This window comes from Rattus norvegicus, chromosome 5 (genome assembly GCF_036323735.1).
Source record: "Rattus norvegicus strain BN/NHsdMcwi chromosome 5, GRCr8, whole genome shotgun sequence".
NCBI lineage: Eukaryota > Metazoa > Chordata > Mammalia > Rodentia > Muridae > Rattus > Rattus norvegicus.
This window is the reverse complement of record NC_086023.1, coordinates 87,410,001-87,437,730: the sequence shown is the minus strand read 5'-3', so window position 1 is coordinate 87,437,730 and position 27,730 is coordinate 87,410,001. Positions and strand designations below refer to the sequence as shown.

The window sequence follows — 27,730 nt, the reverse complement described above, 5'->3', positions numbered from 1 at the left end:
AGAGGGAGAGGACACACTTCACCTGAAAGTAAGTTTTCTGTTCTCTCTTTAACTCAAAACGTCGTTCATATTCTAAAAACTTTCCAGTTGTCCTACATATCAGGTTTTATGCCTTGGAATGTACTATGAGGCATTGTTCCTTAAATATTTTATTTTGTTCATTCTATGTAATGGTAAGTGCTGTCTAATGGATATCTGCAATTATCAAATTATTATAATTAATACTAATAATATGTTTGCCGAATGCCATGTAGGATCCAAGTATTTCCTGTATCAGAACCCTTGGAAGGAGATGCAGCTTGTGTCACTCTTGCACATGAAGCATCTGAACTGATGAAAACGACTTCCAGCCAAGGCAGGCTCGTTCTACAATCTTGGGCTATAATGACAAATAATAATCAACTAACTCACCTTTTAATAACTATTTTTATTTTGCTTTTAAGCTCTGCAATCTGATTATATGTCCTCTGATCTGTCTACTCCATCAGTCCTGTGTTCTCCCAACATCTCTCACCTTTATCTTGTGTTTAGTTTCCATGTTTTTCTAATTTGTCTCTTTCGCTGCTTGTTTTATCTTATGGCCCTGACTGGCCTGTAGCTCACCACAGTTCAGCTTGCCTTCAAACTCACCAATTTACCTCTGACAACTGAGTGCAGTGATTAAAAGTGAATGTCACCACCCCTGTCTCACCTTTATGTCTATTTTTCTTTCTCCTTTTTTTCTTCTTTCTTTCCCAACCTCCCATCCTCACTTCATTCTTCCCACCCACCACACCTCTCATCTTCCTTCTCTCACCTTCTTTCCTTTGTGGTGGCTGGAATCGGGTGCACAGCTTGCTTTGTGCATTCTTAGAACATGCTGCAGCATCAATCGAAAGGCAGTGTCAAATGCTAATTGATTTTTAAGTGTTAATATGAAATAAAGAGAGTCCTTGCATCTTAACGAATTCATTCTTGCTGATAATCCCAAAGGGATTTTGTTGCTGTTGTTTTGTTGCTGAGTTTTGTTCTTGTTCTTTTTTATTTCTCCCATATTGCTGATATTGATAATGATGATATAGACTAAAGTCAGGGACGATTTCAGATGGACTATTAAGAAATGTAGACACGTTGTCAGTGAAGAATGGAGGCAGGAGTGTGGTAGCCCTGTCTACTTGCTGAAAACATCTAGAGTTTTTCACAATCTTACATTGAAATAGATTACTAGCACATCCAATACCATAATACCTTGGTAGTATTAGGAATCTATATATGAATTTCTAGGAAAATTCATGAAAGAAAATCTATAAGTTCATATAGTCATATTTATATCTGTAAGATAGATTTTATTTATAACTTAATTTCACTGCTCCATTCATCAATCATCTAAAAAGTCTCTATCTCTCTATCTCATTCCTTCTCTCTCCATACAACCACCTAAGAATTTACCTGTCTATTCACTCCCTTTCCTGTATCTGTCTATTATTACTCTACATATCTATTACCTGGATTGGTCTATCAATAAATGAGTACACTGAGAATAAAAAAAGGATGGATATGAAGAAATGATAAGGAAATGGTAGCAAAAATGAAAAGGAAGAATTAAGTTGTATTGAAACAGAAGGAAAAATACAAAGAAAAGGTATCTATGCCAAATCAATCATAAACGTTCTTAGAACTAGAGAATTTCATTAGGTAAGACAAGGCCCTTGAAATACATGAACAGGTTTATTTGGAAATGAACTGTGATTGCTGTTCATTATTTGATGGTCATTGCTTTAATGGGATCTATAACAACTCTGGATTACATCTTCTGCACTGTGCCCTTGATTTTATGGGTACAGGGATATTCAGACTGCTTGGTTGGAGTATATGTCTGTCTTCAGCATCCCAACTCCGGAATCCCTCATCCCACACTGAAATTGGAATAACCTTTCTCATCTTCTGTTCTTTCCCCTGCAGGAGAGGAGGCTTTGACCATGTACATGGACAAAAGTCGCCTCGACCGGAAGTCAGGAAATGCTACCCAAAGTGTTGAAGCTTTGCACCAGCTTGCATCATCCTACTTTGTCGACCGTGATGGCACCATGAGAAGGCTCCATGAGATCCAGATTTCAACTGGAGCAATCAAGGTACAGCCTTAGGGTGTACTTAGATTCTCAAGAAAACAGAACCACGATAGAGACAATCTGAAAGCAGATAGCAAACATACTTTGCTTCACCCACCACTCATATCGATCTTACCAAATCTCTTAGAAAACGAGTGTCTTCATTAGGATGGCCTTATCTAGTGACTTATAAATATATTTTGCTATGACCATTGTTGAATTAACTATAGTGCTGTCCGTGTATGTTAAATAGATGATTTTATGGACAACTACTCACTTGTGAATGAATACTCAGCCATCCTGCTCACGGATCACTGTTCATTTGCACTAACACTGCCCACAGAACCTTCCGAGATACTGGAAATACCTCTATCTTTACTGGCCAGGAAGTGGGTTTAGTCACATGTGATTAGCGAACACTTGACTATGTCTACAGAGGAAATACCTTTGTAAGTCGATTCGATTCTAACTAATTCAAAGTCAAGGAGACACGTTGACTATATTAGCTCTGGACTATCAAGTCAGTGGCTTTCAGTACAGGAAATTTAAGATTCCATTTCCAGTACAGGGAGTTTAGAGATGACCTCTACAAAGAAAGTGCGGGAGGACATTCTTCTTGAAATAAGGAATTAATTCGTCAGAGGATATTTTTCTCTGTCCTAAATTTTCTTAAACTTGATTATGGCTACATTTTCCATCTCCGTCTTTGCTCTAACTTCTGAGTAAAATGTACATCTTGTCTCATATTAAAAATCTCTAAGACATCACTAGAGAGAAGAGACAGAGGGGGAAGGTCAAGTTGGACTCAGGCAGCTTAAATCAGAAATTGATCATTAGTAGAAAAACCTGTGAGCGGAGGAGAACCTGACTGGGGAGGAGGGTAGCAAGGAGAGGAATGAATCAGTTCAACAAACAAAGGACTAGCTTATCCAGGAAGAATCCTCTATATTGGGGGTATTATGTTATTAAAGAGTTTGGCACTAGAGACAGATCTTTATGAAGCCATGAGAGTCTGGTAGCGGCAAAGGATTGGTTTTCATTATTGCCAAGTAGTTCTCTACCCCCAGATGAGGTATAGAATTGACATATTGAAGCCCTGTCAGGAGATAATCCTCTTCTGTGCATCCTGGAATGTGCAGCCTGCCTCTTTAGGAGGGATTTCTCAAACAAATTGCACAGAGGCCTCTCAATGAGCCAGTTTTACACTAACGCTGGCTTCTATGTGCAATTTGGCTCTGGGAAGTTTTTTTTTTGGTTTTTGTTTTTGTTTTCCTGTTTGCTTGAAGCTATCTCAGGACTCACAACACTTGAACATGCCTCACTGCTAGATTTGAAGAAAGCCAGCCTATGACCCAGATAAAGTAACTATAGTAAAATAAGTTAGTAATGTTAAGTCTTACTCAATGAGAAGCATACTATTATTCAGCATAAACAGAAGGAATTATTTGAAAGAAAGAAAGAAACAAACATTGGGCAGCTGGTAAAGGTGCGTACTGCATATACCTGATTACCTGAGTTTGATCGCCTCCTATTCAAATAAAGGTTGAAGGAAGAGAACAAACTCCACAAAGTTGCCCTCTGGTCAATATATGTATTGTGTGAGATGCATGCTTCCAATTACATAATATGACCATATGGAGAGGTAAATATGCACATTGATGATGATGACACCATGTTGATGATGATGCAATATTAATAATAATAACCTGAAAACTATAATCACTTTATTTCTTTACATAAAAGCACTGCTAAATTTACAGAAAATGGAAGCTAGAGACTGAGGAAGGACAAGATACCAGCCTACATGTATAAGATGCTCTGTATCTTCCCACAAGTTGGCTTTCCCTTCAGTGGAGGCTGTGCTTTTACAGTTGAACACACACTTCAGCTCAAAAGAATGGGGAGTAAGGGAAGGGACCATTATATATAAAACCATTTTAATTTCATGGCTATTTTCATTCCATACAGAGGTTCCTTTGTGTCGCCATCTTGAATCTTGGAAGACAAAGTTACAAAGACACGATAGATAGATTCTAGATTTATTTATTCATTAATCCTGTAGTGGCACTCATTGGAGTTATTGCTGAACCTTCTTTTAAAACTGGAGACAATTGTACTGTTTTTGCCTGATAATGGTACCTGTGTACTCACTGCCATTTATAGGGGCATTTTGTAACCAGCGGTCATTTCTGAAGACTCCCTGTGCCAGGCACTTGAAGTTTTCACATGTGTCCCCCATTGATAGCTTGAGCTTGGTTACACTTAGAGGAGTTAAGTGACTTCCTTATGTCATATGGCAAATTAATGATAGTGGTTTTTATTTTTTCTGATTTTGAAGTCTAGGCTTGAGAATTCCATATTTGTGGTTCAATGTATTCATTCATTCATTCATTCATTCATCCATTCAACACCTAGCGTGATACTGTGAAGTGAGAAGTGGTGGTAGACAGTGGACATTATGGATCCAGTCTGTGTATTTGGTCATCTTTAATGTCCTGTCTGCTTATTCTGAGACACACATTCCCAGGCACAGGCCAGACATCTGCCAGTTGTGCAATCAATTTTTAGTGTATGTTACAGACCAGCATGCCGAACTTACTTTTCTCACTTAATGTCCACTCTAGGTCACAGAGACACGCACTGGGCCTCTGGGCTGTAACAGCTATGACAATCTGGACTCTGTGAGTTCTGTCCTTCTGCAAAGCACGGAGAGCAAACTGCACCTTCAAGGTAGGAAATTGATGCAAAATGGGTCAGCACTAGATGTGTATAGAGGGAAATAGTTCCAGAGAGGACCAATAAGAATGAGGCACATGGAGAATAGGGAAGAGGGAAAAAAGTCAGAAAAAAATAATTAAAATTTAAAATATGGAAATCAGGCAGCTGTGAGTTGATACATAACAATTTTAACACATACAGAGCATGAAACTGTGGTTATTAATTAGTTTTTAGAAAAGGGCATGAGAATGTGAGCGCTATCAGGTTACTTTGATAAAATACGTCTAAACCATATTATTTATAGATGCCTGATGCCTCAGACATACTATATATTAAACTTTCATATCTTATCATCTTATTGATTGGATTTCTAGTATATTTTGGAAAGTGATGTTTAAATATCAAACACAAATAGTATTCTCTGTTATTTCCTTTTTATTGGCTAATCATTTGTGGGTTTTAATAAAAAGATGCATACACCCTTTTTGTAGATTTACGAACTAGCAATGCTCAGTGCTGGCTGGTATATAGAAAGATACATCTGGCCATGCCCTTTAAAACAATAACCATTATGGGGATTAAGTTTTGATTTTTGTAAATGTTTCTCTTTAATCAGCTTTGTCAAATTTATATGAGTAAATTTATACCTTTGGATTTATATCACAATAAGGGAAGGAAGTTATATATATATATATATATATGTATATATATATAACGATGTTATAATAAACAATATATGCTTTCTTTAACTTTTTGAGATTACGTATAATTATGTCATTACCCCTCTCATTTCTTTTACATATTTTTAAAAACTATAAAATGATCTCAATTTTCTATATGTGAAATATAGTGAATTGTCTCACAGTTTAAAACATAGTATCAGGCCAGTAGCAAAATATTATTTATAAAGAATTTTCTAAAATAAGAGAAACTGATCTGGCATTCATTAAACACTGGAAGATTTCTTATTCAATGTCACTGGTTTTAACAATGTAAAAGAAGAAAATTAATCCTGTAAGAAAATGCCGGAATGTCAAACGAGGTTACTTTGGGAGAGTGAAGTTATATACTATTTTAAGCTTCTAGTTGCCTTTTCAACTTTCCTTCAATGATCACATATTAATTTTACAGTCAGGGGAAAAAAAGGTATGCTTTAACTTTGAGAAGACAAAAATCATGACCTTCGTAAAAAGTATATGCTGAAGATCGATCTGAATGTCACAGGCAAGAACTTGGGGTGAGACTAGCAGGCACAGGGCTTAGGAGAGCCTAACAGGACTATCTATGTTCTAGTTCCTTGACAGTTCTGTGATTCATGTACTTATTACAGACCATAATTAGCAAATAGTGTATGCAGAGCTTACCAGTTTCACTGGGGATACTCAATGAATATCTCCTAGGGAAACTCAGGCCAATATAATGGTTTCATGTTTTAACACACACACACACACACACACACACACACACACACACACACACACACAGAGAGAGAGAGAGAGAGAGAGAGAGAGAGAGAGAGAGAGAGAGAGAGCAATATCATCTCAGATACTTAGAAACAAATTGAATTACTCCCTTTTTAGTAGAGAAAATAGTAGATAGGAGGACTTAGTTTAAAAAAATGGGGTTGGGGGACACATGGCGCATAGGCCTTGAATGAACTAGAATTTTCAGCACCTCAGTTCATACGATACCTGGATCAAGTCTTTAAAATTATACTTAAGATTTCAATATAGGAAGTTGGGTGCCAGTGTACGTTTTGTCATGTTCTGTGCATGCTGACAGTACAGAGAACTGTAAATTATAACTATAATCAGCTTAGTAAGATGATCAGATGTTACTACCAAGGAAAATTTTGACACTTGCAGTCTAATTTACCATGGATCCAGTAAAGCTTAAGCTTCAATGCTTTTTCTCCTGTCCTTACATTTTTTTCAAATTATGTATTCATTTTCATTTTTTAAAATTTCTTCCCTCTTAGATACTTCTGTATAAGACCCTGCACTCTAAAACCTCAGTGGTCCATGGGTGCCAATACTAGAAGTATGCTTGTCACACAGGAAGACCTTAACAATCCTGTCAGATATTTCAGAGCTGGGCTGAAGGACTGAGTCCATATTTAAGTATCTTATATTAAAAATGATGCTGAGAGAGTGGAATGTTTGGAGGAAGGCTACCAGTAGTAAGAAAGAATATTTACTTGAAGCACACAGATTTGTCTGAATTATATTGGTAGGAGAATATCTGAAGCACTGACTTACAGAAAACAGCTATCTTTGTTCATATAGACAAAATGGGCCAGGATCAATGTAGTAGGGAGGGGGATTCTAGTACCCTAGTTCTATCTCAGTTTAAAATGAAATTTTATTTATTATTTTCCCAGTTCCAAGGAATCAAAACTGTAGCCTGTGACACACATATTATCACAATGAGGAAGACACTTAGCCTCAAAGTGGCATGCTCAATGCATATTCCTGCCCAAGCAAGGAGTGAGCTAGTTGCTGATGCAGTGGTCTCATGTTAGCTAAGCATTACAAGAAAATATGTTTGCAAATTTCTCTTTCTAACTCTGTGAAGAATTGAGTTGGAATTTTGATGGGGATTGCATTGAATCTGTAGGTTGCTTTTGGCAAGATGGCCATTTTTACAATATTAATCCTGCCAATCCATGAACGTGGGAGATATTTCTATCTTCTGAAATATTCTTCAGTTTCTTTCTTCAGAGACTTGAAGTTCTTGTCATACAGAACTTTCAATTGCTTGGTTTAGTCACACTGAGGTATTTTATATTATTTGTGACTTTTATGAAGGGTGTCACTTCCCTAATTTCTTTCTCAGCCTGTTTATCCTTTGAGTAGAGAAAGACTACTAATTTGTTTGAGTTAATTTTATATCTAGCCACTTTCCTGAAGTTATTTATATGTTTTAGAAGTTCTCTAGTGGAACTTTTGGGCTCACTTCAGTATACTATCATATCATCTTCAAATAGTGATATTTTTACTTCTTCCTTTCCAATTTGTATCCCTTTGACCTCCTTTTGTTGTCTGATTGCTTTGGTTAGCTTTTCAAGTACTGTATTTAATAAGTGGGAGAGAAAGGGGATAACATTTAAAATGTAAATAAAAATATCCAATTAAAAAAGGAAAAAAAGGAAATATACTTGGTAGAAATATTACACAGGTGAGTCAAGTATTATCAAACAATTAAGTTGAGTAATTTTGACGAGAGTGATTTGTTACTACTCTAATTTTATTTTAATTTTATTTATTTTCATACCAACCACCATTTTTTCTCTTCCTTCTCCTCCTGGTCCCTCCCTCATAACATGTCTGGACCCATCTACTACTCCATTTCTCTTCAGAAAAGTCCCAGCCTCTATAGATATCAACCACCCATGGAAAATCTAGTTGTAGTGAATCTAAGCACCTCCTCTCCAGTTAAGGCAAGCAAAGGAAACCCAGTAGATAGAAGCAATCCCAAAGGCAGACAACAGAGTCATAGACATCCCTTGCTTCCACTCTTTGAGTCCTACAAGAAGACCACTCTAACAACTGTAACACATATGAAGGTTCCCTGGTTGACTACACTGTATCTGTCATCAACTATTGACTCAGGTTAGTTAATTCAGTGGTTTTTCTTGTGATGTCCTTGACCTCTCTGGCTTCTAGCACTCTTCTTCCCCATCTTCTGAGGGATTTCCCAAGCTCCAACTAATGTTTAGCTGTTAGGTTTCAGCATGTGTTTCCATCAGCTGTTGGGTAAAGCCACTCTGATGACATTTGGAGTAGACTTCAATCCATGAGTATAGCAGAATATTATTAGGCATCATTCCATTGACTTTTTTCCATTTGTGTTTGGTTCTCTCAGTTGTCTCTGGTCTATCCGGCCTCTGCCTATTGGCCCTCTTGTTAGTGTCAGGGTTTGTATCCATCTCAACTCATGAGACTAAATATTGGTGGGCCACTTCCACAATTTGTCTGTCACCTTTAGCCCACTAAATCTTGTGGTCATGACAAATTGTAGGTCAAAGTTTTTGTGGCTGATTTGGTATCCCATGCCCTCTACTGGAAGTTTTGCCTGGATGGGAATGTTTTAAATATTTTCTAGTGGCCAATATTGAGTTTTATAAAACTGATGAATCATCAAAGTTTTACTGAACTGTGCTTCAAATTTACAACTAGACTACATCTATGAACCTTTTAGATTAAGTCAATACCTCTATATATGATTCTATATTTGTCTATATCTGCTACATATATATTTATCTCTGTATATGTTTTATGATTGAATGTAAAATATTTACATAGTATGACCTATGTCACATTATAACACACACATATGTATGCATGTACATATATATATTTAAAATTCATTTCAGTAGTAAGTTAATAATAATTATAGGATGAAGATCAAGAGAAACATAGCTTCCTTCAAGGAAACATGTATTTTATAGATAGAGCAAAATGCCAGCAATAAAAGTACTAGATTATAACAGAGAAGATTATGAGGGCTATTATATAATATCAAATTATAGATGTTTTGTGAGGATAATTCCTGTGAGAAATATACACAGCTTGAGATCTGAAGGAGAAATGGGAAGGTAGGGGCATAGATGCAGAGGCTGACAGAAGAGTCTTTTAAAAGGAATATTCAATGAAATTAAAGTCTTATGAGATTAAAACAAAAGGCTCAGTGGTGAGAAAAAACAATACTATTTAAAAGTCTTTGCAACTTTTGATGCACACTAATGAGCTGAATATAAATGTAAGAAAAGTAGAAATTCTGGGAAAGTTTTCAAAAAATATTGCATGAAGTGAACTATATTTTAGAATGCCATTCTTTCTCTGTATAGGGAGAGCAAATGGGATGAGCTTTGTGACAATGGGGGCCATTGGGTTTAGAAAATGAGATGAAGGAATAGACCAGTTGGAGAGATATTATGGAAGCATTATGATACATGTTCAATGAAATAAGACATTGAACCATTTCAATAATTGATTCAATGGGATGTGGGGATGCCCCAGAGAAAATGAAGAGACAAACATCTATGATCCGAAGTAATGTGTACTGTAAGAGGAAGAATGAAGGGAGTACACAGCACTGTGGGCTTCAGGAAAATGGGTAGTTGATATCGTCAGTACAGGTGACAGAGTCATAGCAAAAGACATACAAAGAGATCAAAGAAACTTCTTAAAGACTAGACAGAATGACTTTGAATAGGCCATATGCAATAACCTAAAAATACTCAGTATAAAAAAAGGACTGAATATTGAACATATTAAAACTCTTCGTAAAATATACTATTAATAGAATGTAAATGTTAACACAATGCGTGGCAGAGTTCTTCTATAAATTATACGAATAACTTCTACCTGATGTTAGAATAAGGAAGCTATCCTATTTAAAAAGGGAAGAAAATGGATAAAATGCAGGTGTAAGTTGTTCACAAAAAAGAATCTATAGATGGCAAACATCTGAACAGATGCTTAAATTATCAGAAAAAAATGTAGATGAAAACTGCCTTCTAACACTACAGACCATAGAACTCCATGGCACAAAGGAAAAAGCTTGACAGTACCAAGAATTGAAAACTGAAGTCATGGGTGCTTGCACACTTTGCCAGAGGGAGCATAAATTAGTTACAGCAATTTCAGAAAGCTGTTAATGATATGAACTAAGAAACACATATGCGGTTTTGCTATGACCAAAACATTTTAACTCCTAAGAGGTATGCCAAAGGAAGTGTATCCAAGTCTACTGAAAGCCATGACTGTTTATAGCAAATTCAATTAAAATAGGAAAAAATAAGGAAACCATTAAATTGTATGCCTATCCTCAAGAAAATAAATACATTGATAGTGAGGGCCCCTCATACAGTGATGAGAAAACATGTCACTGCTTCATGCAACAATATGGGAACGTCTCACAAGTCTAACACTAAAAGTAAAATAATTCAGGCACAAAATGTATGTATGCTTTATAATTCTGTTTCTATACTGGTCCAAAGTTGTAAAAACACATAGTTTTAAACATCCAAAGACAGGGGGAACTTTCGGGAAGACAAATAAGACAATGACTAAATGAGAGCAAGTAAAGTTCCTGGCGCACAAGTAATGTTGTATTCCTTGGACTAGCTAGTTGTACCTGGGTATGTTTGTTTTGAAAAGCCATAGAGTTAAGCACACATTATTTAGATTTATGCATTCTTATATATACATTATGCATCTATTCAATATTTATTTAATAACACACTCAATCTTGACACTTCTGCCAAGAGACATTGTAAATAAAGCGAAGGCACAAAAGAGCTCAGCCCAGCCAGAAGCAGATCACAGGACTGTGGGTAGATAAGACATTATAGACAGCATTTACCATGTAATCAGTGATTTCACATGTGTCAGTGACTGTACCAATTCAGACCTTACAAATTTTCTTTGATTCCTGATATTTATTTTGAATTAGTATTTTCATTTATTTTATTAGATGGAGTTTTTAGTCCTCATATGGATTTCATAAAGTCAGTAAAAATAATATCCTTATTTTGCAAGTAAAATAACTGAGTTTCACTGAGCTTGTTCAATGACGATTCAAGCTGGAACTTTTACTTAGACCTCCTGACCTCATAGTTCTTCTTCAAATTAATGTCTTTCTATGTACTCCTGTCTGTCTCCTCATTCCTTTGAACAAGGCTGTTGGGGGTGGGGATTGGCATACTGAATAAGTTGACTTGGAAAGACTAAAGGTGCATTGGGCACTTTAATGACATTTTTTGCCATGTGGTGTGACATAAAATGTTCACTGAAACAGAATAAAAGGAAATTAGAATAAAAAGGAGGGATGGACCCAGAGATTAAAAAGTGAGTGAAAAAGATGATGCGAAAATCAAACACAATTAGTAGTCATAGCAGAAACCACTAAACTACTAGTAATAACAATAATGGCATAATGATAACGTCTTATTTTGTGATTCTCTCTTCAAGGAGCTCATCACATGTTTTGCCAACATAGTTATGTAATTTAATGTAGTTACCATCTGGTGAAGTATAAAGATAAAAGCATGCTGCCTCAGTAGCTCAATAATTCGGAAATGGATGGATGCAGAGTGAATATTTTTCCGAAACTATGAATGGTACCCAATTTTATCTATTCAGAAAGGCATGTGTTCATTTAGCAGTTTTAATTGAGCATCCACTACATGTCAACTTCAATTTGATGAGCTGGACAGAAAATGGTTAATGAGTTCTCCATGTCATTATGGTGCTGATATTCAGTGTGTGTATAGAGGAGGAACAGACAATATCAGATGAACATTGCATGGCTTTTCTTCACACTCAGAGAACACACAGGAACAGATTTTGTAGAATGTAGATCATAGAGAAGAATTCAGTTTAAACCTAATCTGGAGAAACCAAAAAACCATTGCAAATTTAGAAAGTGACTCGATCTGCTTTGCAGTTTAAACAGATCACTGTGGCTGTTGGATAGAAAAGACTGTTCAAGATGAAATCGTGTACATGGACAGTGGTTGGTGGGGCTGGATTATTAATTACTATGTAAAAATATGGTTGTCTATGATGGTTACAAAGAAGACAGTGAGTAGTTAGAATATTTATGCATATATTTTAAAAACCAGGCTGCAATATTTCAAAAATGAAAAGGAAAGGCATTTAAAACTACAAAAGGAGTTAAAAATAACCTCCAAGTTTAGAATGAGCACCTGTAGTGGGATTTCCACCATTTTGACACGATGAGTCTGCAGGAGGGTCATTTTTGATGGGCTGTGAATAATTTGAACATAAAATGGTATTTTACTAATATACAGTTATTATTTAGAATGTCATGTGCAAAAGCTGAGGCATCAATTAACCTAGAAAGAATATGAAATTTAACAAGGTTACCTCATGAGAATTTGGGACTTCTTTTTAAGGAATACAATCTTTGAGCCACAGGAGATTTAACAGACAGGTTTGGATCGTAAGATTATGATGCTGAGGAAGGAGGAACGGAAGAATGAGAAGAAGCAGCAACAACAACACAGGGAAAAAATTGTGATTGGGCGTGATCACTTAGTGGGAAAATGGCTTGCTCTGTTAGCACAAGGACATAAGTTTGGTCCCAAGAATCTACATAAAAGTGAAAAATGATGAAGGTTACATTCTCATAATTTCAGGCCTAGGGAGGTGAACACAGGAGAAACTTTGAGGCTCACTTGGCCAGTTGACCTAGCTCATTAGACAAGTAGTAGGCAATAGAGAGACCATGCCTGGAGGAAAAAAATAAAAACCAGTGGCCACCCGCACACCTATGCATCATATGCAAAATGAAGACAAACATTCACACATGCATAGTGCATGCACTCAAATGAGAGAGGGAGAGGGGAGGACAGGAGGGAGGGAGGAGAGAACTACTGAGTAACTATTCAGGAAGACATGAATAAGAGTTTAGTATTGCAAAATTCAATAAAAAATGTTTTGGTTGTTTTTACATATGGCTCAGTGGGTAACTGCACAAGGTTGAGGACCTGAGGTCTGGAAGTACAGGCAAAAAAAAAAGAAAAAAGAAAGAAAGAAAGAAAGAAAGAAAGAAAGAAAGAAAGAAAGAAAGAAAGAAAGAAAAACAACAACAACAAAACAAAACCATTACCCAGAACACAGAACACACTGGCCAGCAGTCAGTCTAGCTGCAATGGAAAATTCCAAGTTAAATAAGAGCTCTGTTCCAAAAGTAAGATGTTGATGGGATGAAGGAACACATGCAAACTTCAGACTCTGGCATTAATATGTGGCCTCATGGTCAAACACGCCTGTATTCTCTCTCTCTCATTCTCTCTCTCTCTCTCTCTCTCTCTCTCTCTCTCTCTCTCTCACACACACACACACACACACACACACACACACACACACACGAGTATATCTTTTTAAAAACCCAGACAGTTATGAAATGTAGAAACTGATACTGATATAAAATTGAGGAGTACTGAAAGGGGAAAATTGGATGGAGCAACAGTGAAGTGAACATAATCTTGAAAATAATGTTTCTCAGCAGTACGGAGTGAGATTATGATTATGATGAACTCTCAGGCAAATTACACAGTACTATTGTATTTAGCAATGAAGTAGCCTGAGACCTGGAGCATCAAGTGATTTTTTTTTTCTTCTTAAATGCAGAATCGCCAAAACCTTTCTTTATTTGGCTATGGGAATTATTCTGTAGACAGGGAAAGATTAATGCTCTAGGCATGAGGAAGTTGAACACTCAAGAATAACTGGCATTCTGTGTATGACTGGAATCACCAAATATAGACAGATGATTCTGTCCACTCTGATTGAGAAGAGGAGAAAATGGGTTCCTGTGTGGGATAATTTATAGATATGAGTATGGGTAGTGTTTTGTTAAACTTCTTGATTATTCTTTTCAGGATTTAAATTTCATGATTTCATATTTCCTTTTTTCTGCAACTGGATTGCTGCTTATAACTAGTAGTGCACCAGTTTAATTGACAAGGTATTCTTTGTATAGTGTACATAAAACCATGGTATGGTTTACAATGAATGACATCTCAGACACAATGGCATATTCTATTTTAAATCCCAGTAGAAAAAAATATGCCATTTCTAATGGATCCATCTTGCTTCAGCAGCCAGTGTGGTCTTCTCAATGCTGCATCAAAGGCTGTTGCTTCCCACCATCAAGCCCTTCAGTGCATCTTTAAAAATTTTGCCAAAAAGAATCTGTTACTAATATGACTCTCCATTAAAGCCTACATTGCTGCTCTATAAAGACAATATCTCTTCCCAATCCTCTACCATATTTTATTGAATTCTTTTCAGTCCAATGACAATTTGCTGATGACATGGGGATCTAAGCATTTTCCTGCTTTGCATATACCCTTGTGTTGTTTCTCTATGTGTAGGGGAATGGGTATTCAGGAATAGGATCTTACCATTCACTTCTGGTGGGCAACTTCAAAGGAAAACAGTGTCCTAGATAACAATTTGTACAGTTGTGTCTTACAGCTGGCAATGGGGTTTTTCACTTTAAATTCTGACTTTGGAAGCAACATTATGCATCCTTGCATGGGTACTTCTGTTCAGTTCTGTTTGGTTTTTTTACTCATACTTTTTGATGAGTTTATACAATAGTAAGATTTAGGTAACCTTTTCATAATCTTTATTTTTGTTTAATTACCCCCAAATTCACCCAAGTCAAACCTTTCCATGCCTAGGACTTTCTTAACTACCTTTAGATCACAGTGATTTTTCTAATAAATAGTGTTCATAAAGAGAACTCTCCTTTCCTCCTACACTACTATAAATTTGAATTGTGCTGCCTCTTCAGAGAAAAGCATTGACCACTTTGGCCTGACTTATTTCTATTAGTGAGACTTTGTCTATTTCCCATGTACAAAGGCTTGTTTCAAGAAATGACCTGGACTGAGAAAAAAATAATTTCATCATCTGTCATACCCTTGACATTGTAAGTGTCATTAGACATGTTACTGCAGCATGTGAACCTCTATTCTTTATGTAATTCCTGGGAATGTGTGCTAGTGAGACCTGTGCTTTTGCTTATTTATCTTTCCATCCTCCATGGTTTATATGCTTGGATAATGCCAAGTACACACTAGAAATATGGTAAATAAATATCTATAAGTTGACCTAAATTTCCTTAACACATATTTTGTAGCACAAAATATTAAAAATACCACAGTAACAGAGATGATGTTATAAGAAAATTATGTTAACATTCAACTTTAGTTTTTTTTATATTTATTTTTATTGGGTATGTTATATATTTAAATTTCAAATGTTATCCCCTTTTCCCCTCTCCCATTTCCCTTCTCCTCTCCCCCTGGTTCTATGAAGATGTTCTCACTTCCACCCACTCCCACCTCAACACCCTGGCAGTCCCCTATACTGGGGAAACTAGCCTTCAGAAGACCAAGTGCTTCTCCTAATGATGTCAGACTGAACAATCCTCTGATACATATGTGTCTGGAGTCATGGGCCCACCATGTGTACTGTTGGGTTGGTGGTTTAGTCCTCGGGACCTCTGGGGGTCTGTTTGGTTGATATTGTTGTTCTTCCTATGAGGTTGCAAACACCTTCAGCTCCTCTAGTCCTTTCTCAAACTTCTTCATTGAGGTCCCTGCGCTCAGTCCAATGGTAGCTGCAAGCATCCTCATCTGTATCAGTAGGGCTTTAGCAAAGACTTTCAAGAGGCATCCATATTGGATATTTTATGTATTTACATTTCAAATGTTATCCCCTTGCCCAGTTCCCCCTCTCCAATATGCCTCGCCCTGCTTCTATGAGGATGTTCCCCCTCCCGACTTCAGTTTCATGATGCTGTTCTTTTATAGACATCGTCTCTCTCTTTTAGGCCAGTTATTTGCACTACCAACTATTCACTAAATATTGTTCTTCTTATTGTTTCAGAAATGAGAAAATTAAAAACACAAAAATATAGTAAATAAATATGTTAATCTAATACTTTTCAAATTAACCTTAGGCCAATTTTTAGGAAAATGGTAGAAAACTGCCATGTTGTGTGCCAAAATATCACAAGAATGACCTCTATCCAAACCACTAATACTGCACATCGAAAAGCTCTTGAGCTGGGCGTTCACTCTGTAGCACTCTCAACTTTATTGCCTTCCATGTCCCTGGTAGGATGGCCTATTAAGCTGTACTTACATCATTCAATTGATGTCCTTGTCTAAAATCTCAACATTTTCCACATTCTTCAAAGAATGGCATAGTCAGAACTGTCACAATGGCAGCCTTACTTTCTGATATCAACTTCTGTCTTAGTTATTTTTCTACTGCTTTAATTATAAGACACCATGGCTAAAACAGCTTATAATAGAAAGTTTTGAAATGGGCTTCCATTTTCTGATGGTTAGAATCCATGATAGAATTGTGGCTGAAACGGGTGAGATCTCATGACTTGATCCAAAAGTAGGAGGTAAAAGAAAACACTGGAAATAGTATGATTTTTCTGGAACCTCAAAGTCCACACCCAGTGATGAACCTCCTCCAGTAAGTCCATTAGTTCTTTAAACAGTTCCATCATTTGGAGACCAAGTATTTAAATATAAACTTAAGGGTGGCATTTCCCTTAAAGTACCACAGGTTCTTAGTCTTTGGGGCTCTAAATTGACTTTATTCTTGAGGTAGAATGAGTAATCCACGCACTCTAACAGGGCTTCATGGCAAATGTCCTTGCCCAAAAGCTAGGTTTGAGGAGGAGGAAGAGATAGTAGAACATGAATTCCTTTTTTCTTTTCCCATAAAACCCAGTCTCTCCCAAATACCATTTCTCTGTGTTCTTGAGAGCTCAGGAAAGTACAGTATGTTTTTGGTCGCTGTATCAGTTCACAAGGAGTAATTCCTTGTCAGAATTGCTCTTTTCTGATCCTCACTAGCCTGAGAGGCACTGGTCAGTTTGCATTTTTCTGCCTTCCTGGGTTGCATGTTCAATAGCAGAACCTTTGTGAGAAATAGAAGTGCTGACTGCCTTCAAATTGCCTGTATCCAAATGTTGATCTTCGTTTCTATACAAAGGAACACCCTATTTTCTCACTTGTCAGAAGAAGGAAGGTTATTGTAAAGATGCAGATCGAAGATATCAGTCAAAATGATAATAGAATGGAGATGCTTAGTAGACAAGAGTTGATGATTTTAATTAAAATGTTCAGCCTCCTCATATATTTTAACCTGCAAAAATGGAAATCCCAGCATTTTTCTGCCTTTAATTAGAAAATATATATTACCAATCAATAGAGGTGATACAGTAATATTCATGACTATCATTTTGGACAATTATTATATATCAGATATATCAATATCTCATATTAACTTCAGCACAAATCCATATTTTTATTTGAAAATAGAACCTCACAGAACTCCTCGAACTTGGAGTTGTCAGGACGGTAGTTGAGCTCAGGTCTACTCAAAGGCAGTCTGTCATCTGGAACATTACATTAATTTTTTTCCAACATAAAATGCAGAAATAAAGAATGCTGCTGCTTATAAAAGCAATTACTTTTTATGTTTCCCCTCTATTATAAACACTTAAAAGTTATAATACTTTGTGTAAAGAGTCCATACCTGTTGTTAAATGATGAACCAATGAACTTCCGTGTGCACCAATGTAACTTCTTTCCTTAGTGATTTTCAAAATAATCTTTAGGCAGAAAAGACCACTTCCCTCAGAATGTGTGGTCAGTGAGTACCAGGATGTTCCAGGAGGTCGGATTGCTGAATGTGCTACTGAAATCTGTAAGGAACTCAGACGCCTCAGTTGGAAGGGAGATGGGAATTCTGAGCCAGTGTCCACTTGCTGGAATGGCAGTAATGCTGACACTAAGTATGTGAGGGAGTTGCATATGTGTGTGGTGGTCACATGAGACTTTTTTTAAAAATAGACCTGTCAAAGATGTAGCATGGAAATCCTTTAAATAGAGGGTCTATGTGGTAATTTGGTTAACTTGACAACCAAGTTCCAGTGGAATGTTTGTCAGTGTCAATGATTGGCAGAAATTAAGCATCATGGTGAACAAATCCTAAATAACTCAGCCCAGATGATTTGTTAGCCACATAGGAATAAAGAACTTATTTATTTTTAAAGATGCTTAACTCAATAATTATTTATTTCAACAACTAACATTAAAAGTAAGACTCTCCAGCACAGCACAAACAATATTTTTGATGTGCATTTAATATAAATCAGATACAACACATCTTTTTTTATAAGAACAATTATGCAGGGTTGCTCATGTGTATCTCCAAGAGTTCTATTTGTAAAGGATGTTTTTAAATTGTGTCTCTATGTGTATGTGTGAGTGCGCGTGAGTATTTGTGTGTGTGTGTGTGTATGTGTGTGTGTGTGTGACAGAGAGAGAGAGAGAGAGAGAGAGAGAGAGAGAGAGAGAGAGAGAGAGAGAGAGAGACTCAGGTAAGCCAGAAGAAGACAAGACATTGGATCCTCTAGAGTTACAGATGTTTGAGAGCTCTGCTAGATGTGGGCCTGGAAGAATAGTGAGTATTCATAATGGATGTATCGGTGTTCAAGCACAAGTTTAGGTGTGTTTCACACACTTCTAAATTGCATAGCATTTGGCATCCAGTAGAACATATATGCTCAATAAACGTTAATAATTTAAATTAGTTGGAACTGCAGAGTTAGTGTTCTGTGAATTGTATATTTTTTTGTGTGTGGAAAGTTAAAAAACACATAAAATTTATCATCATGAACATTTTTAAAATGCACAACTTAGTAGCATTAAATATACTCACAATGCTACTCAATTATCATAACAGATACCATAATGCTTTCATGTCTCGAACACAATCGTACACCTATTAATTCCTCATCTTCCTCTCTTAAAAGTTACATTCTGTTTCTGAGCTTACATATTTCATTTATTTATTTATTTATTTATTTATTTATTTTTATTTCCATATATTTAAAACAAGTAGATGTGCAAGTGTATTATTTCCAGTCAATCTTCTTGCACTCTATATGTTCATAACACATCTGTGTTATGGGAGATAATAATATTTCTTTTTCATTGCTGCATTAGCATCCCAGGGAAAGGTATGGCACACATCATACCTATTTGTCAATATATTCAGCTACTCCGAATAGTCAGAAGATTGTTTCAGTGCTTGTCTATGGTGTTGTTGATAAACATGTAGAAGTGAAACTGCTGGATCATGTGGTAATAAGAAATTAAGTACTTGCTACAAAACCAATATATTTCAGAAAAGATCACATGATTTCTGTGTTGTTTCCCTTTTTTTGAGAGAAATCTGTATTCCTTAGTTCATCATATGATAGAAAGTGCTGTACCGTGGGTAGGCTATATTATTGTAAAAGAATATGGGCCCTAGCCAAATGATTTGCTCTGAACACTAGACTGCAAAAACATGGGACATGCCATATCTACAATGATACCTTTCTTCTCTGTTACTCCTTTTATTTTATGATGTGTATATCATATTTCTGAGACAGACTATGTGTGCCTACAGCATAAAAGGAAGTGATCTGAAGCATAGACAAAGTTTAGTAAACATGAAGCATGATTGATGCTGGTGGCCATAAGCTATTAGAATTTTGAACTTATTTGTCACCACACAGTAATTTAACAGCTTATTGATATTGGAACATCAGATCAATTATTGTAAACCACGTTTATTGTCTGCAGGGTGTCTTGGTGCCTTAATTCTATGTGAGCTATGAATTTCAAGAGACATATTAATACCCAAAACTTCTAGGTTGTATTTTAGTTTGGCTACATATATGGATCTGTTAGCTGAGAGCATCCATATTAGTCGATTCCAGGGTACACATGCAGCTGGAGTTCACATCTGTCCTAGATAAGCTTTTCTGTTTTCTTTCAATAGTAGGGACTGTTCCTCTTGTATTTCACTGAAGTGTGTGTGTGTGTGTGTGTGTGTGTGTGTGTGTGTGTGTGTGTGTTTCCTTGTCATTACACATTATAGTTGTGCCATCTATTACTAGCCTCTGGAGGTAGACACTATGTCTGATTCATGTTTCACAGTTTTGGCATCTCATGCAGTACTTCATTCACTTCATGTGGTAGTGAATGAAAGGACATTATAGGTGCAAGATGAGGTTTTGCATTTTTCCTTATCATTTATCATCTAGCACTGTGCTTGTTAAGTTGGAAAGAATGAAAAGAAATAAAAAGTGCAATTATCCTCAAGAATCATAATTTTTGGAAATTTATCTAAATCAAAATATGTGTTGAAATGAGTGTTCTTTAGTGCCATTTTTCTCTGAGAATGTTTTCAGCCTGTGTATTTTTTTTAACTCTGGCCCTTTCTGAGTACTTGCATCTATAACTACTGAGATGAAGTTAAATTATACTCATGTCTTAAGTTATAATTCTGAGGATGAAGATGCATTTCTATTTGAAAGTGCTGAAGCTGGTCAAGCCCAGCATAGAACAGAGAACTATGGTCTTCTGTGAAATATATCCTTTCTAAATGCACCTTCATTCAAATACATTTTCCTGATACAGTAATGTGCTAGATGACAGAGAAATGATCAAGATGAATGCCTCTCATGTTCAGAGATCTGTCAGAATAAGAACATGAACATAGGCACACATAATATAATGCAGTCAGTGTTTCTTTTAGAATTTTAAATAAGTAACATTATTTTTGGTTTCTCAAAGAGGGCCTTCTGAGGCTTTCTGTGACCTAGACAGAAAACAACAAGAAAAATGGCAAGGGCAGAAAACTGGCATCAGTTGAACAAAAATTACATCTTTTAATCATACATATCTTCCAATTTTATAAAGTGTTGTTTGACTTCAATTTTTACAACCATTAATGTATGATTTACATGTTATAATTTATACATACCTATAAGTTGATTCTTAAGTGCAGTTGTTCTATGAATTTTGGCCAAAATATATAACTCTGTACAGTCAAGATATTAAATAGTTCATGCCATTTTCATGCTAGCCGTACAAAGGAAACTTTGAAGAGGGAAGTGATGGTCAAGGAACTGAAGCCTCTTAGTGTCTCTAAGGTCATTTAATTAATAAAAATTTGAGGTAAAATCTGGAGAGAAAATAATAATGCTAAATTCAAAGGTCAGAGGTATAAGGTATCTCAGGTTGTAGCAATGAAGAAGCAATGGATAATGGAAGACCTTGGAGATATTCATTAATCAGAATATCAAACACCCTCACTCTTTTGGGTATTATATTTGTTTTTTCATGAATTCTATAAACAATTTTCTCTTTAAACTGAATAAATCTCCCCTTACTGTTTCAAGAGTATATACATGTTTAAATTTTATAAAATTTAGCTAATGTTATGTTAATGTAATATAATGGTCTTTGATCACTGTGATTTTGTTTAGATTACCTTAATTTTAATAATGGTGAAATGCTCATCTATAATTGTGTCTTCTCCAAATCTATTTTGTCACATAAATCTTTTGTATTTTTATTTATTCTTCATTGAATAAATTCTTCATTATCTTCCTTAGTGAAGATGATTAGTTCCCCAAAACACAGGCTGTGTTTCGTGCCCTTTATCTTCAGGCTCTAGTGTTCTGTCTGGGACACAATCTAAAATACAGTTTATAATATGACGGAAGGAATGCAAATAAAACATTAGGTTGAAACAAAACTTAATGGTTATCTTTTATAGAAAGTAACAAACATTTTATTAGAGAGCAAGATGGTTCCTTGTTTAGGCTTTGGTACATGGCCTACATTGCAGTAATTCAAGTCTTTCATATGTACTGCCTTACAGTAGAATATATTCATAAAAAGATTGACCTACTGCCCATTATATGCAATATGTGTCAGTATGTGTAACCGTATCTGGTGTCAACAAACAACTCATCAATCTCAATGATTTGCAAAAGTGAATTTTTTTTCTTACTTTACGAGAGATTCACAGGGATCATAGCTCATTAGGATTCCTTTTCTCAGCTTCTTCTATGTGGAATACTGTTGGTTTTGTGAAAACAAAAGCTGATCAATTCACATATTGGTTCATATTGTCTTATTTCGGTATTGGCATATCACTCTGAACTTGAAACATCCATTCCATACAAATATGTTTCAGTTCAGAGGTTGAAATATGTTAGAGTATTAAAGAAGGGGCTTTACAAAGAAAGGTACAGCATGAGTTAAAGGTAACACAGCCTACTACATGCCATTTGATATCTCAGTCGACCACACAGCATTTGGATCTTGTCATTAGATTAGTACTTCCTACCATGTTGTAATTCAACCCTGAATCCATACTTCAAAGGTTTAAAAGTTTTCTTTTTATTTTTTAATTGTTTTGTTTTGTTTTTTAATCTATCGAGGAAATCTGGTTCATTCTTCCAAAAACCCAATGGTAAATAATTCCATTTATAAATTGCCCAACAATCTGCCTTGATTTTTCATCTAAGTATTCCAAGTCTATATTCCCAAGATCCTGCAGCCTAGTTGATGCTTATCAGTAAAATAAAATATTACTATTACAGAATGTGCCATGTCCTAATTCTTACACTGAAGGAAGCAGAACCCACCCTTTTCTCCCCCAGGTAACTGCCTTTCTACATTTCCCAGAGTGTAAATGACCCATCACAGAGAGAGGGCTGAACTTCTGAATGAGATCATAGCCTCTTCGCCCTTTCTGCACAGTTTCACTTGGTGAATTATTGTCTTATTTTCATTCCACTCCAATGAGCTGTCAGCAATGGATACTGTAATTCACAGCAATAGAAACACAAACAGATGGGTAATTGACCTGCATGCCTTCATTACACTGGAGTTCAGCATGGCTGTGTAAGCCATAAAGTCCTCTATCTGCCAATATGAAATCCCCAGGCTTGCACAGAGAAGGGGATCAGGCTCATGTTTTGCAAAAGGTGCTGTCCTTGTTGTTCAACACTTTGTGCATTTCAGAAATGGACAGGATTTGACAGGCAGAATGTAGTGGGCACATGACAACATCTGGGATTCCTGTAGGGCTCAGAGATACCCATAGGGGGCCACATTTCATACAAGGACAGAATAGAAAATTATTTATATGCAACTAAAATAGAGCCTGTATTTTTCCCTCTTCCTCTTGGCACTGCAAGAGATCATGAACTTAATAGCAAATTACATTGGTCAGAAAAGAGAAATGTCACTCAAAAGTAGACTGGCTCAGATAATTAGGATATAGATCAAAATAAAGCAAATGAGAGCCATATCAGTTCATGATGGTGCCTTAAACAAGAGTTTGAATCATCCTATGTATTTACATGCTGACCTGTATTTGATCCATGTCTGCCCTATGTGGTGGCATTTACACAGCTAGACTCAATTCAGATTATGCTCAGGCTTTAAAACAATTTCTAGGGACTGTAGAAATGGCTCAGTGCTTAAGAATGCTTACTGTTCTTACAGTGGATCCGTATTTGATTCATGGCAACCACATGGGGCATTGCAACTGTATATAACTCTTCTGATCTAGATGGGCTCCTGTATGCATGTAGTGCACATGCATACCTCCAGTCACACACATATACAAATAAAATGAAAGAAAATCAACAGTCCTTACCCCACATTCATCAAGCCTTCCACAACTGCTATATCCAATTTCACTGTCTTGCACCCTCACAAATAAATCAATGAAATTTATTACCATCAGTTTAATGATGCCAAACACAACCGTGCTGTAAAATTCTAATCATCTCCAAAGTTCCAAATTCATTGTTATTGAATTTTGAGTTTTGGTTTTAAATCTACAAGTGGCCTGTTTGATTAGAGAGGAGTAAGCACATAGAAAAATATTAAAATTATATTCCCTTTTATTTATCAATTCTATATACACTGCTTTTGTAAAGAAGAGAATGGGGTAATGAACTCTCAGAAGCAAATCTGGAATCAGAAATTATAAATGGGCTATATTTGTTATATCTTCGGTGAGACGTCAGCATCTGTTCAGTCTTTTTGTTTTAAATGAGAAATTAGCTGTCTCTAACCCCACCCCACCCCATCCGCACATTCCAAGTATGTCAGCCTTATCAGGTTCTGATCAATAAAATATCAACTCTGTCCTTGCTGTTCATAGGGGATCTGACACAGATTCTCTAAGCATTCTTGTGTTCCTTAAATAATCCTTAAGAATAGAAACTACAACACTGGGATCTCTATTTATCTTTCTGCATCTCAGAAACCTTATATGTCAGGCTAAGGAACTTCAGCCCTGTTGCTTCAAAAATTGCTCTGCCTCCAATGAACTCAGATGTCTCATTTGTGCCATTCATAACTTCAGTTTGTATCTAAGACACAAGAATGTTTTCTCCTTTATGGACTTTTCAGGAAGTAATCTATAAAGGGAAATGACTGTAATCAGAAGGTGTTGGAAAGGATAGCTTAATTCTCAACTGGAATTTCTGTTGCCTGGAGCCTGTGCACATTCTGTTTCCACATTCTAGACTATTCTTCCTGTGCATTCCTTAATCCTGTGTCTGTCTTTCCACCATGTGAGGTTTTCCAAGGAGAGGTCTAATTTGGCTCTGGTAAGGGTTGATACTTTGAATTGAGATAAATGAGGGAAGGCTCCCACTTACTTCACACCTAATTATGCCAGTGCCTTAGAAAGTTTGAGCTATAGCAGATGCTGGAGATCTGTTTGTGATGTTCTCAGCATCCTGAGCTTCAGTATCAAGCTGCCATAAGATCTACTGGGAATCAGATTTCTGATTTTCAGATACTTGTCTTGTTATGGAATGCCCATGTGGCTTTTCTTCTATGTCCATACACACACACACACACACACACACACACACACACACACACACACACACACCGAGAGAGGGAGAGAGAGAGAGAGAGAGAGAGAGAGAGAGAGAGAGAGAGAGAGAGAGAGAATATGATTGTCTTCTTGGATTCTTAGCTTACCTTCCAAGGAACCCCATTTCCTAAAAGAAGCAACCAGTTCCGTTAGAATTTGGGGATTCTACGTATGAATTGGAGGGAGGAGACATGACCTTTTGAATAATAATTTTGGATCATAACACACAATGTATATTCTGTGTTACTCAGGGTTTTTGTTGTTGTTTCTTTTTGTTGTAAACAGTTAATACGGAAAAACAACAACAGTTACATTTCTGAAAGGCTAACGTACTGCCCAATTGCCCCTCATTGGATCTATGGTAGATTACTCAACTTACATTGTCATCAGTCCACTTTGACTAAAAAGGCGGAAGAACCCTGAACTATTTCAAAATGGCCCAAATACTCAGATTTGAATCATGATTTTGTTATTTTAATAGTGGGACTTTGGTTAGGCCATTTCACTTTTCATTCGAGCATCCACAAAGAGTAATAGATTAACCTATTCCTTAGGAAGATGAAGAAGAGAATTAGTAAGTGCCAGTAGCCTAAAATGGGCTTGGCTTAAATTGGAGATCTGCAGGTAAAATATAGACTTCTCCTTTCTTTCCAAAATTGGCTTTTTAAGATAAGAGTTGGAAATCAAAGAGATCAGTAAAATAATTTAATGAGTAAAACATTTAATCCCTGTAAGGCAAATAGAAAAATCATTTGAAGTCCAATAGTGTGAGAAGGTCTATATTTCAGGACATGGGAGACAGGCTGACATATGAGGAAGAATTATTTTAGACATTAGACAAGAGAAGAGAAGAGACTATAAGTGTAATGTGAGTGACAGATTGGAATAGCTCCAACCTTACAAAAGGGAATGTGGATATTACAAGTCTGAGGAGATGAAGTGGCAAAGACGTAGTAGTATGGCATGCTGCAGCAATGGAATTAAGGACTTTTATCACAGAATCCCTTCAAATTACAAAACACATTATGCAATGGATGGAAGGATGATAAGCTTGGGGTGGGTGGGTGCACGTGAGAAGGATGAGGTAAGTATCAGGAAAAGCAGGAAATCTTCATGAGTATTTCCACCTGCTCATACATGCCACACATTCTTGATGGCACATCACAACATTGCCCTTCAAAACACAGCCAGACTTGGAAAAAATTAATGAGGTTGAAGGGAAAATATTCCATATGTTCAGCGTGGGCAAGGTGGTATTCAAATGTAACACTCAACCATTGCCTTTCTGAGTTGTGAGACAAAATGTACATGCTTGGCAATAAAATGTGGCTCTTTCCCTCATTTTCTCAGTTTTCCTTCCTTCCTTCTCCCTGTCTCTTTTCTCCCTCTCTCCTTCTACCTCCTCTGTCTCTTTGTGTGTGCACATTTGTGTGTGTGTGTGTGTGTGAGAGAGAGAGAGAGAGAGAGAGAGAGAGAGAGAGAGAGAGAGAGAGAGAGTGTGTGTGTGTGTTCGTGCGCACCCGGGTTGGAGAGGGGGATGTTTTGGGAACCAAGGAGATAGAATATTCCACCCCAGCCAGCAGCTGTATATCTTTTAAAAAGTGCTTCCACAGGCCAAATCCCCTCCAGATTATTTATGACTCCCATTGAAGCTAGCAGGACTCGGGTGCCAATATAAGGGGTCAGCAATGGCTCTCTTTGTTGGGCACAGGTCACTGGGAGACAACTCTGGCTGTGACTGCTGTGTGAACCTCCGCCGCCATAGAAATGGTTGTGTAACTTTAAACAGTAATGACATTTTGCAGAAAAGTGCTTTTTAATTGCTATGTCTTCATTATTCTCTTTTGAAATTTGCCCAGGGGATTCTGCCTCTGAGACAGCTCGGCATGTTCTGAGTTTCCATTTTTAAAGAGCAGCCAGTGTTCTGTTTCAGCTGCTCTGAAAAAACCCCCAACCCTAAATTTTATCTGTTTTCAGTTGCATTAAATGGGGTAGGTAATACTGCCTTTTGTATCCTTGCCAAACGGAGAAATGATTTGATGCAATTTTCTAAAAATGCTCTCCCCGAATTCCTTTTGGGCTAGGACCAAGAATAGAATATCCTACCCTCTACAAAAGGGAGGAAAAAATGTGATGAGTTGTCTGAAAAAGTAGGACTGAGAATATAGTCTGTAGAGTTCCTTTAAGCAACAGAAGCATAACCCTCATCCATAGCCACTGTTGCCTATAGGGATCAGCTAAAAATAATTTTTGCCTTGGAGGAGAAAACGGCAACATAAATGAAGCAACTCAATAATGCACCCTATAATGAACTTCAAGCTTGCTTTGGAAACAACTGTATAGTTGGTTTGTATTTCCTGGCCTTTGGTGTCTGCCTCATCATAATCATGTACAGAACCGTTGTGACTGATCCCTTGATCTCATGGGTGCCCAGTGGTAAGGATTATATCCGATGTCACCGCAGACCACTGTCCAGCATCACGGCATTCTCAGGATGCCTTCTGAGTAAAGTCAGTTATACCATATTAAAATAAACATCCCTCTCCTTCAGCAGTCAGAAAGCCTAAACTTACTTCCTTAAGTGCAGTGGTTTAAAAA

General features: G+C 36.6%; 1 protein-coding gene across 2 annotated transcripts in view; it reads left to right on the top strand.

Moving 5' to 3' along the window:
- Brinp1 (BMP/retinoic acid inducible neural specific 1) overlaps window positions 1–27,730 on the top strand; it is a 201,960-nt gene that overhangs the window by 127,850 nt on the left and 46,380 nt on the right. For both annotated transcript variants that reach the window (XM_006238272.5, NM_080482.2), the window contains 2 exon segments: window positions 1,942–2,111; window positions 4,712–4,817. In XM_006238272.5, the coding sequence (XP_006238334.1) occupies window positions 1,942–2,111; window positions 4,712–4,817 (276 nt within the window).